At 40.9% G+C, this 15,269-nt stretch overlaps 1 protein-coding gene across 5 annotated transcripts in view; it reads right to left on the reverse strand.

Annotated features, from left to right (window-relative positions):
* Magi1 (membrane associated guanylate kinase, WW and PDZ domain containing 1) overlaps positions 1-15,269 on the reverse strand; it is a 593,004-nt gene that overhangs the window by 146,601 nt on the left and 431,134 nt on the right. For all 5 annotated transcript variants that reach the window (XM_076940144.1, XM_076940143.1, XM_034511326.2 and 2 more), the window contains exon 3: positions 4,283-4,402. In XM_076940144.1, coding sequence (XP_076796259.1) covers positions 4,283-4,402 — 120 coding nt within the window. The remainder of the gene's footprint in view (positions 1-4,282; positions 4,403-15,269) is intronic.

Genomic DNA, 15,269 nt, shown 5'->3' on the forward strand with positions numbered 1-15,269 from the left:
CGTTCTATCTACAGACAAATTACTGTCCAGAAAAGGACACACTTGCAGAATAGTCGACTGATTATATCTGCCAAGACAGAGTAATCAGCCCTTAATAATTCTGCAGCACTAAGGTCTGTCAGATGATCCTGGGCCAGAAGGCGGAAGAACAGATGCTCCAACGTTTTGTAGTATAGAAGTGTCCAGGTGTTCAGAGGTCTCTATAAATTGGCTAAGTTTTAGAAGCTATGCTTTTTGCTTCCCACAATTTTAGTTAACTCAGTCATTCTGGATTTCTGACAGGGTTGAAAACTTATAGTCTCATAGCCAATCCTGGCTATTTACCTTGAGAGAAAAGATTTGAGTGGATGGTTTTCAGCTGACATTCATTCTAAAGCCAAGAAAAAAGCCAGGTTCAGAACTAAGTCTTTTATTTAGGATAGATGACAGAGGTTCTGGTTAGTCAACAAAATGATGGACTGGGTATTAGGTCTATCTTGTACCTTACTGACATAAATTGGTATAGTTATGCTCTAACTGTATTTTGAGAGAAAAGTTTTATTTTAACAGAAGGGTGATATGTAGGAGCTAAGGTGGGAGGAGTACAGAGAGGAAGAGGAGGAATAAGGAGAGGAGGAAGAGCTAGGTGATGAGAGAGAGAAAGGCCAGACATGGAGGCAGATGTTCACATGTCTCCACCAGTTAAAGATAGTTTATTTATCTAGGTTGGGTAGTGGGTTACACATCTGATTGAGCATTACCAAACTTATAAAACCTTTGATTAACATTTTTAAAAAGTGTATAAATGCAAAAAGGAAAAGGGGGGCGTGGGATAGGGGTTTTCTAAGGGGGGGAGGGAATGAGGAAAGGGGATGGCATCTGAAGTGTAAATAAAATACCCAATTTAAAAAAAAAAAAAGACCTGATATTCTCACTTTCCCTTGATCCAGTCTATTGGTGAGTCTTTTTTCTGAATTTCTTGTTTCAATTTCTGGAATTTTCACTTTGAGTTTTCTTTTAGTTTATTTTGTCTTCTGAGCTTTCATCTCTTTTTAAAATTCTATTTACACATTATGAATTGCTTTTATTATTTCACTCCACTGTGTTTTCTCTATCTTCATTCCAATGTTTATTGGGATCCATTTTTAAATTATTTCATTGTTATCATTTTAAAATCATTGTCTTATACATCATCTGAGTTACTTCTTTTGGAAACATTGTTACAGGAATACCAATTTTTGGTGGTGACCTATTGTGTTGGTTATTCATATTGTTTGTATTTTAGTGATGAGACCTAAGTCTCTGGAGTTAGGTCTTTGGTAAGGTCTCTTCATATGTATACCTTGTCTTTTCTTTGTTGAGTTGGTGTTTTAAATCTGTTTACTGCTATTGCAATCTGTAGAGCTGTGGATCAGCAGAATGTTGATCACTCTCAGGATAGTTTAGGGTTTAGTTTTGGAGCAATTCAGTGTTGGTGATTGATGGGGCATTAGAATAATCCCAGTTCAGCTTACGGGTAGTATCTGAATACAAGAGAGAGTGGGGCCTGAGGGGCACATGGCACACGATCTTCAGGCAGGGAAGGGGGTTAAGTGGAGTTGAAGGGGATTAACTGGAGTTGTAGTGGAGTCTAGGGTCCCTACTAGGAGAACGGTAGCTAGGAATGAGACAGGCAGTACTCAGGCAGGTTTGGGGAACAGGTAGTCTTGGTCATGAGAGTGTAGGGTACCTCCCTGGAGAGAGTAACTGGACAGTGAGCCACGAGCATGAGTGGAGCACCATGTCTAGCACCAGTCTAGAGTCCCTGCCTGGAAAGTGGCTAGACAATGGGCACACAGTCCTCAGGCAGGTAGGGGTGGAGACAGGTCAATAGCCATTTTTTTATTTACCTTTTGTTTTTAATGTTAACATTAGGTCAATAAGCATCTTTTTCTTTACCTTTGCTTTTTAATCTTAATGTTTTATATTTCTTTGTGATTATCCAATATGAATAAATTTTAAGAGTTGGAGAGGTTATAAATAAAGTAGTAATTTAACCTAGTTAATTGTATCATATTATACTATTCAGTCTCAAGTAACAACACTCCAAAGAATGATCAAGCTACAATATTGTTTCCAGAAAATGTAACACTTTAAAGACATTTACATGGTCAACAAGGACATAAAAAAATCCCCGTATCAGTAATCATCAGAACTAAATCATAAATCATCACCATAACAAGGTATTGTTCCACCCTAGGCAGGGTGGCTAAGACCAAGAAGACTAAAGTAGCACCCAACAAACTGCAGCACAAGGGGGATTCTTGAACAATTAGTGTAAATTGTATATCTATTAGGAAAACAGCACAGGAATTCCTTAGAAATCTAGAAACAAAACCATATAATCCAGCAACTCCTCTCCTGAGTATATATGTATATGGCGTCTGTGTGTGTGTGTGTGTGTGTATGTATATGATGTCCATGTATATGTATATAATGTCTGAAGAGAAATCAGCATGTAAAACATATCCTTACTCCCATGTTTATTATGTTAGAAGACGGCATCAACCTGAGTGCTGATAACAGATGAAAACATAAAGAAAACACAATTTCTATAGACAGTGGACTAATATTCCCTACCAAATATCATAAAAACTGGGGCTAAGGATGTAGCTCAGTTGATAATGTTCTTACCCAGTATGCCAGTAATCTCAGCACTGGAGAGGTGGAGACAGAAGGATTAGAAGGATTTCAAGTTCAAGATCATCGTTACTTATATACTAAGTATCATGCTAGCTGGGACTACATGAGACTTGTCTCAAATACAAAGATAAAGACCTATCACTGGTATCAACATGGATGAGCGTGGAGGATGTGAGGCTGGATGAGTAAGTCAGGCACTGAAAGACTGGTACCTCATGTTCTTGCTTGCATGTGCAAGACTCACGAGCTGTGTAATAGAAGAGGAGAGGGCAGAGGAGAACAGAAGCAGCCAGAGACTGAGAAGAGTGTGTGAAGCAGAGAGGACAGTTAGCAGTAGCATAGATGCAGTTAGAGAAGTGGAAGAACTTCCAATTTACTATATAGCAAGATAGATGATTGTAGCTGTCACCAATTAATTACGTATTTCAAAACACCCAGTAGAAAGGATTCTAAATATCCATAACACAAAAGATCAGTATTGGAAATGATGAATATCACTTGTATTCCAGCCTAGTATTGAACTCATGACCTTTGGTTTCAGTAGCCCCATAGCCTTGATGTTCCAAGTATATGTCCTGATCTGATACTCACATACGTATGAAATATGAGACTGTATCCTATAAACATAACCATGAGATGTCAAAAAGAAAACCATTTAAAACTAGGTATGAAAACCCATGTTTAGAGAACTAGTTAGATAATTTATAATACAACCCCAAGCAAATAAGGAAATGTAATTTTTTCCCCTACTTGGTTTTCACATAGAAATTTCATTTATAGAAACTCACACTATCACTACAGCTAAAGCTATACAGTAGTATTCTGAGAGAGCAAAAATTACAAATATTTTTAAATGGTAAAAATAAATCTTTAAAAATATTAAAATTGAAAAGAACCAAAAAATGTACCCAGAGGAATAAAACTAAATAAATTATGATACATTCCTATGAAGAATCACTCGGTGATTTGAGAAAGGAAAACAAAAAGTTCTCTATTACTGAATGGCAAAGACCTATTAAGACAGAACAAGAAACAGAAGAACAAGGCATCAGAAGCATGCAGCGCACATGGTCCTCTGTGTAAAAGAAGCAGCAATGAACACACATAGATGTGTACATGCATGCATGTTAATACTCAAATAAACTTAAAACATAAACAAAAACAAAAAATAAAAGTAAAAACCAAACCAGGAGCTCCAGTGAGCAGTCACATTGCTCATCACACTGAATTCCAGACAGGCAGGCAGTATTCTGCCATAGGAAACTCATTGATGTTTCTTTATGATCTTTGTAAACACCCTTCCAGGTAAAACCATCTCCCGGTAAAAATGGAATTCCACTTCAAAACAATTCCTATAAGCTTGCACAGTGATGACCTATGATTCAGTGAAGCAGTACGTGTATCCACATCAAACCACAAAATGTTATGTCCATAAGTTTAAATGGGAAAAGAGAAAAAGTATTTGCAAAGAGACCCTTCAAGCCTTCCCATGTCTTATTGGCCTGAACCATGTTAAGGTAAGTTAGTCTCTTCTGACTTCTTTAGACTCTTCCAGAGTCTAAACACTCTGCCTGGACCACTACAGCCAGAGGGAGTGCCAAGGGGCAGCTGGACAGCTCACCTTCATAGGTGCCGACTTCCAACAGGGTCCCACTCTGCTCGAGGTCCAAGAACTCCTTCACACTCAGAAAGCTGTAATCCACGCCAGGCACTTCTCCTTCTCTGGGAGACCGGGTTGTGCCTGCAGCAGAAAAGACAAAGGCCCAGGATGCCATCAGTCCATTAGAACAGGGAGTTCCAACCTAAGTAATTAAACAAACCTGCTCTGTAAGCTGGCCTGCCTAGAACTCAAACAGCTTCTTAATAGAACATCATCCCCAATTCCACTGCCCTTCCCTCCAGCAGGGGAAAGGGAACACAGGTAATCCATAGACAGTTTTAGCATTTTTTTGTTTTGTTTTTAATGCAGCAAGCAAATAAGAAAATTAAATTCAATGCCACATAGGCGATGCTCACAATTGTCTGCTTTTAGGACTCCAGTAAATGCCACAAAGTTACCTACTTTGAGCTCAGAGCCTAAAGGGTTGTATTGTTATCACAAGCCTTGAAATCCTAGTTCTCAATACTATCTGGCAAATTCCAGTGTAGCAAGCCTTTGAAGAAAATGACACCATCACACAAGCTCAGCACCGTGAAGATGCAACTGCCCAATCTGTGCTTGAACATCAACCAGGGATTAAAATGCTGCTTCTCTCCAGGTAATTATTATGCTCCGTAAAATATGGACACCCATGAGCTCTGAGGACAGAGAAAGGACACCGTTTATGAAAGAAAAACTCCCCCTGAATTAATCTGTTCACACTCTCAACTGCTAATCAATGTATCCATTTCTCTTCGGAAATGACATGTGCCACTGAGAATTTAAGACATTCTGCCCAGGCTCCGAACTGTAAAGCTATGTATCACATTTCAGCACATTGTCAACCAAAGAGGGGAAGCAATAAGGGGGATGTGGTTCACATATACACCAAAAGAAAAAATGAAGATGCAAGCACACGGTATGTACTGGGAGCCTGTGATTACAAGGAACAAAACAGAGCCATACAATACGATTTCTGATCCTGTGTCAACCTTACAAGCCAAGAGCTAGGGGATGAAACTCAGAGCCAAGTTTACACGGCATCATCGATGGTGGTGATTTAAAATTCACCAGTATAATAAGCAGGACTTTGCAAAACACTCTCCTTGTCATTGTAAAGCAATTACATAAGCAACTACATGTGAGCAGTGGTTCTAATACCCTGAATGCTATATGACACCCATTACCTGTGTATGAGTGTCGACATGCATATACTGTATAGCTATAATTTCCTCAGGTCAAAATCCTAAAGAATTGCTTCATACTTTTCTCTGGCTGAATCCATTTCTTAGTGTTCCAAAATTTCAAAATTCCTTAAATCCAAATGTCTTACAAGATAGCTTCAATTTTTTTTCAGGGAATAGTAGTTTCTATATCCACATATGGATTCCAAGCAAAAAGCCTACTGTGTGCCGCCCATAATCTTTACTCCCATAATCTTTGCTGGCTTGTTCCCACTTCTGGTTTCCTGAATGGATAAAGGGGTAGTGTGCTATCTCTAAGCTTCTATCCCAGTTCTCACAGGCTAGGAGCCTTAATGCTAGCTCAGCATGCTCCATCCCCAGAAAAGAAAACCAAACAAGTGGGAACTCAAGATACCAGCATGCAGGTAATACTTGGGAAAATAAAGAGTAGCATACACCACTGGAAAGCAGAGGCTTGAATAAGGAAGGACACATCCTTGATCTGGCTCTCTATTCATGGTTTCAGGCATGTCCTTAGTTTTTATTACTTCTCAGTGTTCTCATTGAAAGACAGGATTCACAATAGTTCTTACAGTCCACTGAGATAACACTTGAAATCAGTCATTGTTACCCAATATTGTTTTTATGTTGCTTGAGTTAAATGAATTTGTACACTCTTACGCTTCAAATTCCACTATAACAATTTGCAATTATACAAATATGTTTGCATGTATATGTGTATATAAATGCCACTGTTTGTATCAATTACTTAGTGGTTTCTGAGGTCCCGATGCACGCCAAGTGACAAGCAGAGAAAGCATTGGTAAATAAGGCAAGGTTCTTGCCATAATAAAAACTGGCCATTTTACTGTGAGACAGAAAATATGCATGTATGTACACAAGCACAGAGTATTATTTTAAGTTAAAAAAATGTCCTAGAAAGTATCATAGTGCCATGCAGCCTAAAAGCCTAGAATGTGGAGGAAGGGGGCAAGCTGAGGAGTGAAAAGGCAAGTTGAGATTAGGAACCAGGAAAAGCCTGGCTCATGTAAGGTGTAAGGTGTCAAGAAAGTGTCACAGGCAGGGGCACAAGCTTCCTGGAGGTTTTGGTGTGGGTATGGCTCAGTATGCAGAGGCTGGCAGCTCAAACAAAAAGACAGGAACCAGTTGAAAAGAAAAGCAAGAGGCTCCATCATGGGGCCAGAAGAAGCACTTCACATTTTACATGCCTAAGGAAGACAGGAAGTGAGTGGATGGTTGGAGCGTGGCAGGGCTTGATTCAACATTTAGTTCTGAAAGATCTTTAACTTTATAGGGAGAGAGGTGACTATGGGTAGAGTAGGGGAGGTAAGCAAGGAAAGCAGGATGGCAAATCAGGGGCAGTCACAGTGTCCAAGACAGATAATCAGAGATCAGGAGGGGCAGGTACTAAGCAGCAGTCGGCATCTCCTACAAAACACACAAACCTTAAATCACTATAGCACGGTGCATAGCAGACTATTAACAGTATATAAGGCAGAGCTGCAGAGGTGGCTCAGTGGCTAAGAGCAATGCCTGTTCATCCTGAGGACCCAGGACTGATTCTCAGCACCTACAGGGTGGCCGCTCACAACCTGCCATAACTCCAATTCTAGAGCATTGATGCCCTCATCTGGTCTCTGTGTGTATTTCCTGCACATGTTGCACAGACATACACACAAGCAAAACAGCAATATACATAAAAATAAAATATGGAGATGGGGGCAGATAACTCATCATGTTAAACTGTTATTGAAATTCTCAGGGTCAAAACCTACATTTGGAAGGTGCACCAAGTTCATTTAACCAACCGTCCTCCATGTATCAAAGAGACAAGGTGTCAGGAAAAGCAGAGAAAGAATGTAATTCAGTGTAGCCACATTGGGAAGAACAGTAAAGAGATCTGATAACCCCCAGATGCATCTTCACGGTGCTGCTCTGAGGTTTAGGTTTACACAGAGTATAAGAGCTACACATATCTAAGCAGGTGCAGTCAAGCTGTGATCCTGTCCATCACTGTCCAGCCTGTCTTGCAAAGTGATCCGATAAGTAATCAGGGCTGTGGAATCCTGTGGGGGAGGTAAGTTCCTCCTTTGGCTGGCACTAGGATGTCAGCCTTTCCTTCCCTAGTGTGAGGTTTCTAGGGAAAATTTAGTTTTTTTCTGGGTGGGGGGAGGGAAAGGGACATTGTTTCAATAGTCTGATAATACAAGTGTCTCTCTTTAAAATCCTCTCTCCTACCAGGAAGTTTAGAGTTACTCTGTCTGCACTTCTAAGACAAACAAAGTAACTTGCTGGTGGATTAGATGTAAGAGAGAGAGAGAGAGAGAGAGAGAGAGAGAGAGAGAGAGAGAGAGAGAGAGAGAGAGAGAGAGAGAGAGAACAATGAAGATTTTTTAAAAAAAAAAAAAAAAAAACATTTTTAACCTGGACAAATGGGCAATGTTGTTTATAAAAATTGAAATCATGGAATAAACTGTTGAAAGAGGGAGAGCCAAAAAGTTCATCTTGGTCATGTTAAATCTGAGACTAGACCCTTTGGTACAGAGGAGGAACAGTGTCCTTGGACATCTGAAGGTCAAATGGAGACTGAGACATCAGGAGGGTTGTTAGTAAACCAGGGACATCTGATGCTGGAACACTGACAAAGACAATCCAAGTAGAATCTGTAGAAGAAGTCAAGAAGCACTCACTGGCTGGACCTTCTGCTATCCGTGCTAGGAATAGGAGTTAGAGTCTACAATATAATTGAGCAGGAGTCTGGGAGGAAGAAGCACAAGTGGGTGAGGTCCTGAAGCCAAGAGAAAAAAGTTGTTTAGTCAGCAACTTGTAAGACATTAATAGTCCATGTCATCCTGGGAAATCCCAGTGTGGGGCATGGATAGTCTCTTTGGACATGCTGCGAGAGGATCTGCTTCAAGTTTGTTCTTAGGGTACACTCACACTCAGCCTCCATCCTCAAATTCCATCAACCTAGTCCATGCAAAAAAAAAGACAAGGAGAAAATAAAACCAAACAAAAGAGTCCTTGAGTGGTTCATGTCTTCCTAGACTAGAGTCTGTTCTCCCTCCGCCCACTCTGGCTTGCATTTGCCGATTCTTTTTTTCATCTAATTTGCCAGATTTACCTTAAAGACAACAGTCACCCCTGGGTCTTAATTTCCTGAAAGGATTAGAAGTGATCAGGAACTTCAAAAATTACATTTTACAGGAAAAAAAAATGAAACTGTTAGAGACACTGTCTTCCCAAGAAAACAAATCTGCTTCAAACAGCTTCTGAGCTGCAGGGAGGAGGTAGAAAGGCGGGTGCCTCTCCACCCACTGGACTCACAGGGTTTATTACCCAGGCGAAACCTGTCCTCACTATAGGCTACCAAGAGGGTGACTCCCAGGGATGCTCTGAGCAACCCACTCTGGATCTGGGCCAACTTCCCAGGATCCATTCAGAGAGGATGCTGGGGAAAAAGGCCATAGGGAGGGGCTCCGCCTCTTCTTTTCTTGTAACAGAATGACAGGCTGCTGGCTGGACACACGCCTGACAGATGGCATTTCAAAGGGATTTCGGGAGCCATCTGGGGTGGGTACAATTATTACAAACCGTGCTTCTAACAAAGCCAGAAGGGTTACTTCCTGAAAGAAGAGAAGTAAAACAAATTCTATCATGTTAGGAAGACACATAAAAATATACCAGGCTAACAAACTCGGGTTTTCTGCAGTCTAAAATGCTACCTTCTGTTTGTCGAGCTGGAAACCAGGCCAGCAATATCTTCCAGTTATTAGCGTTAAGCGCATAAACACAGCGTTTCTCTTCTTTGAGTAAAGGAGACTATAAAACACTGGTAAAAACAACAGCTCCTAGCTCCTAGATGTTTACATATAGAAAGGCAGTAGGCATTTAATCAACAGTAATTTACACAAGAAACCACAGAAGTTGGATTAATATTATATTCATTTTAGTGGCGAAGAGCCCGAGATTCAGGCAGGGAAGGGAACCCATCCATAGCTATATAGAATGTTTGAATGACAACAGTTTATATCATCTCACATCTGTCATGGTGATAGTGCTTTATGCTGGTACTGCCTAGCATGTAGGCCCTAGCCCCATGTGGCTATTGGAAAGTGGTTCCTGGGGTCTGGCAAACGGCTCAGGGGATATGGTGTTTGCCAGGCACACATGAGGATCTAGGTTCAGACCACTAGCATCCACATAAAAGCCAGGAGCAGAAGAAATTTGAGTCTATAATTCTAATATAAGAGTGGGTAGTGGATCAGAGCTTGCTGGCCAGCCAGCTTAACCAATCAGTGAGCTCCAGGTTCAAAGAGAGACTATATCTCAAAAAATAAGATGGGGGAGAGAATAGAAAAGCTACCCAAAGTTCACCTCTGGCTTCCACATGCACACACAAATATACACACCTGCATGCAAATGTACATATACACACACATGGGGCCTAGGGGTTGGCACTACTGAGCCCGTGAGACTGATCTCTATACTATTTAATTTAAATGTGGAAAACAGCTGCCAATAGCCGGCAGACTAGCCAGGGTACCTCTCCCAAAATGGCGTCTGAGTTGTTGGTTTTACACTATTGATACAGTCCTCCAAAGACTTCTAACTCTCAAAATAACAGGAAACATACTAACATTAAGCAGTAAGATATCTTGAACTGCTATTTAAAAACCTTCCATTTAAAAGCCTGTAAATGCTTTAAAAAATGATCTAGTCAAAGTCTGTGTTTTTGTTCTAAAACTTCTATTTGGTCCTAATTGACTATGTTTCTTGGGAGAAAAAAAAATCTATATATTTTAAGTATTTGTGGTAACATGGGTTGCAACAAGCTAAACAAAATAAAGTAAGGAGAGAAAACAAGGAGCCTACACAGGGGAAAGATGGATCTGAGCATGGTGGATGTGCCCTCAAAAGCAGGGCTAGCTCTGTAACTGCAAAGGGCAAGAATGGTTAGATGACAGGCACTTGCCACAAGGAGTGCTAGCCATGTGCACTGAAGTGTCGCAAACGTGTCACAGAATTATAGGTCAATATCGCTGCACTTCCCCCGAGCAGAGAATGAGAGCCCATGTTTTGTAAGTTTATATGCTAACAGCTAACCGACTGGAGGAATACTAAACTCTTAATACTGGGTACTTTCCAGAGGGTGGCTGCAGAAACGGGGAGAAAGGAGTCAGCAGCTCCTTTCAGAAAATACCTCTCATAATCTGAACTGTGTCCACGGGGGTGTGTATTTATTTATGCAGCTTATAATTGAATAAAATGATTACTTAAATATTTTAAGACCTAAGTCTTTGACACTCCACTCAAGCTTCTTCAATCTTAACTTATTCCCCACAAACCCCATGCCAAGGAATTATAGGCCCCAGCCCGCTACACTAAAAATGCATTTCAAGGTTTCCCATGTGACAGAAAGCTAACACCAAGGTCAATACTGCATGCTTTCAGTTGTGAATAAGAACATAGTGCAAATATAGTTGCAGAGAAGGTGGGACTATTTTCCCACCCGATTTTACTTTCAAACCTTAAAGTATTTATCATTAAAGTCCTCCTTAATTGTTTTAAAAGGACTTACAAGTCAGTAGTATCCAAACAGTGAGTTTCCCAACCCTTTCTACCATCAGATCATAACTTAATTAATCTGACACTGTGCTATTGAATGTCTCAATGTGAATTAGCAATGGTCCCAGAGTTCTCCTAGCAAACTTGAGTGGCTATTTGCTTCTTATGCACATTTTATGGTCCATAAACTTTTAGTGTACCTGGTTTCAGTGACCCTCACTGAGGAAATCAGAAAGTGACCTTCTTTATCACACTCTGCTCACTGCAGAGTGAGGATAAGACACTGGATAGAAAGCCCTTCTAGAGACCCCCCCCTCCCCACCCCCCCACCCCCCCCCCCCCCCCCCGCCACCTACAACCCTGCTAAGAGGCTGAAGGGACCCTAGAGCTGAAACCCTGCTGCTACTGATTCAGGTTCCCGACACAGACAGGTCTCCAGACACATTCTCAATGGAGTTCTTTCCCAGCAGCTCTACAATGGGTCTCAGGCCCAGCCTGCTAACGCGGCCACGGACATCTCACTCAGATCCAACAGCCAATGTGTAATGATATCATTTGCTGCTACATTAATTTGGGTCTTGTTTATCAAAGTCTAGCATGACTTCAAGGAGATTACTTTCATTTCATGGTTTAGGACAGTTGAACATGCTACAAAGAGACAGCATTTTATCTTGTAATACAGCTGCTTGCATTTCTTAGACATCCTAGATACTGGACAGCGAGGCCAGCCTTCTCCTATTCATTCTTCCGCTAATGTAGACAGAGCACAGGTGTGTGCACTGCCATGGTCTCTCTAGCTTACTCCATTAGTAACCTCTCTACTTTGTTTAATACTACTTTGTTTTACAGCTCTGAAGATTGGCAGCACTCGTCAATGTCAGCTCTTCAAAGTATTTTCAAAAGCTTCAACATGACAATTTATTAAAAAGTTAAGCAAAAATGAGCCACACATTCCAATAATCCAACTCTGCATTTCTTTCAGAAAAGTGAGATATTAAGTTTACAAACAAACAAAAAATGTATATAAATGCTTATGAAAGCATTATTTGTAATCACTCAAACTGGAAATGACCCAAATGGTCCTCAACTGGTCATACTGTGGCGCATCACTGCAATGGAACAACACTCACAAAGCAAGCATTACACACAACAGTGTGGATGAATCTCAAATATATTGTGTTAAGTGGGAAAAACTCCCCAAACGCAAGCCTACAAGGCTACATGTAGTATATTACCATGTACATGATGGCCTATAAAAGGCAGAATCACTACAAGGCAGACAAACTCCAACAGAGAGATAGTGTAGGTGATCTGAGTTGACTACACAGTACTCGGGAACATCCCAAGGTGGTTAGGGAGGAGAAAACACATTAATGTTCTGTTTCCCAACAGTAGTAGATTCTAGACTTATGCAATTGTTAAGCGCATGGTATATTGTTGTAGTTTTTCTGTTACTATGATAAATGTTATCCCTGACAAAGGGAACTTAGGGAGGGGTTCATTTTGGTTCATAGTTCAAGATACAAACTATAACGATCAGGAGCTCAAAGGCAGCAGGAGCTGGATAACCGGTCATACTGCATTCACAATCAGGAAGCAGAGAGAGAGTGTGTGCCCAGTCTACTTTCTCTTTTATACATAGTCCAGGATCCCAGTCTAAAGACCCAAAGTGGTTGGGTCTCCCCACCTCAATTAACATCAGTGACTGCTACTGCTTGTTAGTTTTATAACAAAAAGAAATGTTTAGCATTTCATTAAGTGATGAATCAGTTTTATTTTATCATAAATACCAACCAAAATTAAACCCATAGCCTGTTTATCTAATCTGGAGCCCAAGGCTTAAATTCTTTTATTATAAAATGAGATAACCACTGTAGATATCTGTTAGCATCAGGTGGAGACCATCTCCTCAACATAATTATAAGGCTTTGCCATAAGTGGAGCTGCTATAACACAACACCAGAGACCGATAAGCCTGTACTTCACACAGTGCAAGCTCTGTCTGGACTAGAGGTAGCTACTCTTTTTACTGCATCCTGTCCTCACAGGGAGGGAGGAGGTGGGGGAGGAAAGCATGAACTCTTTCTTTTTAAGTGACATTAATTCCATCATGGGTAACTGATACTGTTGTAAGCCTTTCTAATCTCTTCCTAGAGGCTCTACTTCCAAGCATCACCACAGTAGCCTTAGGGGTTATGGCGCAGAGATAAAGAGCACTGTGTTAGAGCCACTGAGCAACAGGCACGCACAAGATACAGAACAGAGCTGTGACAGTCCTGTGTTGTGTCCAAACTGTTTACTATCTGATTAGGCCTGTGTCCTGCCTGAACTGATGCCTCATTGCTAACAGGAAAATAACTAAAAAAAAAAAAAAAATCATCATACAGAACAGTATACAACAAACAGACTGAAGAAGACAGACCAGGTCCCAGCAAGGGCAGGACCAAAACTCTGGAGGCATTATCTCTAACATGCCCTGAGTGCTGATACAAGTCCCTCTTTTCTCAAGGACAGGCACATTGTCAAAGGGAATTGGTTTTCACTACCTTCGAACTCTTCTTTTCAGGCCTTCCCACCATGGTACAGAGGTGACAGCAGTACCCTTATCTCTCCATCCCAGACCTTAAAAAAGAATGATCAACAACTGTGTCTTAAACAGAAAAGATGCTTGACAGCAGCTACAGAGAGACAATTCCTTCTTGCAGCTACAAGTCATAAGCTGGGGTTCATCTACCTTTACCTTGTGTATGAACACCACCCAATGGACTTTCAGGAACAGCACTGGGAGATCCTACCCACACTCTTGACAATGGTCCCTTATGCAGGGGACTCTTTGGTTCTGTGATCCCTAGTTCTTTTCTCTACAGCTGACTTGAGTTACAGAGAAGAAAGCTGTGCCAAATCCAAGATGCTCGAGGGAAACTCCTCAAACTGTAACTGTTGTTCTGGAGGCAGCCCGCCCTCGGTGATCACATGTGTTGTGCTTCAGTAGGGATTCTGTAGACAGATAACGGAACCATGGGATGACTCAAAAAAGGCACAGAGAAAGCAAATGACACAGTCTACAGCTCAAAAGGAAAAGGGGCGTAGAAGAGGAGCCAGTCTTGTTCAGTTCTGCAACCAAATTAATTGTAGCTGGTTGGCTTCTGACCACTGCTTTTTACGTTATCTGTCCTTATTTGCACCACAGAACATCTTTTTGTGGAATATACTGTAGAATGACGACATACAAATCAATTCACACAGAAGGATACAAACTCGTAGCCAATTAAGGCATTTTATAATTCCATATGTTAGCTATATCCTGGTATATAGCTCAAAGGACTCAAAGACTCAAAAGCAGCATGACAGAGACACTTGGGTTTATTATACCGCTATTCTGAATAGCTAAATTATGGAAGCAACCTAGATGTCCAATATCATTAGAATGGGTAAAAGAAACTTGGGTATATAGACAAGGAGATTTTTTCAGCCATACAGAAAGAGAAAATGTTGTGTTGCTTACAGGAAAATGGGGGCAGTGAAAGATAATCATATTAAGAATAAGCCAAACACAGACAAATATTCTGTTTTCCCCCCTCATTTGTGGAATGTAGATTGAATACATAAACCACTCCTTGCCTGAATAGAAGGAGAATATCCAGGAAGACAAAAAGAACCAATCGGAAAGGGAGAGAGAGCAAGGAATGGGAGCATGATGAGAATATGTTCAACAAACATTTAAACACGCACAGAAGCCTGAAAAACAAATCTTGCCTGGAGGTTGGAGGTGGGGTGGTGGTGGTGGTGGAGGAGGAGGAAATCCATATTTATGCCGATATTTATAGTTTATATGTATTATCTTAGTTCATCCTCATAGAAATCCTGGAAGGCAGGCAGGGATCATCACAGGTGAGATGATATGTAGAAAAAGGTGCTGGGTGATTAGTCAAAATGATATAGCTAATGAATAACAGAATTAGATTTGAAGAAAAGTTACTGTCACAGAAACCCCAGTGTGGGGTGAGGGGCCCAGAAATGAGGTAAATTAGATGAGAGGAAAGCTGATAAAGTATTCTCAGGATTTCCAGGATCCCAATCCCAAGTTGCATGGCATACTATAACTTTACCTCCTGACAAGAGAAACCAGGCAGAGATTCCAGACTCCATTCAGTTACAAATCCTAGTACACAGAAACATGGGTATTAGTTGTTGCT

Source organism: Arvicanthis niloticus, chromosome 9 (assembly GCF_011762505.2).
Source record: "Arvicanthis niloticus isolate mArvNil1 chromosome 9, mArvNil1.pat.X, whole genome shotgun sequence".
NCBI lineage: Eukaryota > Metazoa > Chordata > Mammalia > Rodentia > Muridae > Arvicanthis > Arvicanthis niloticus.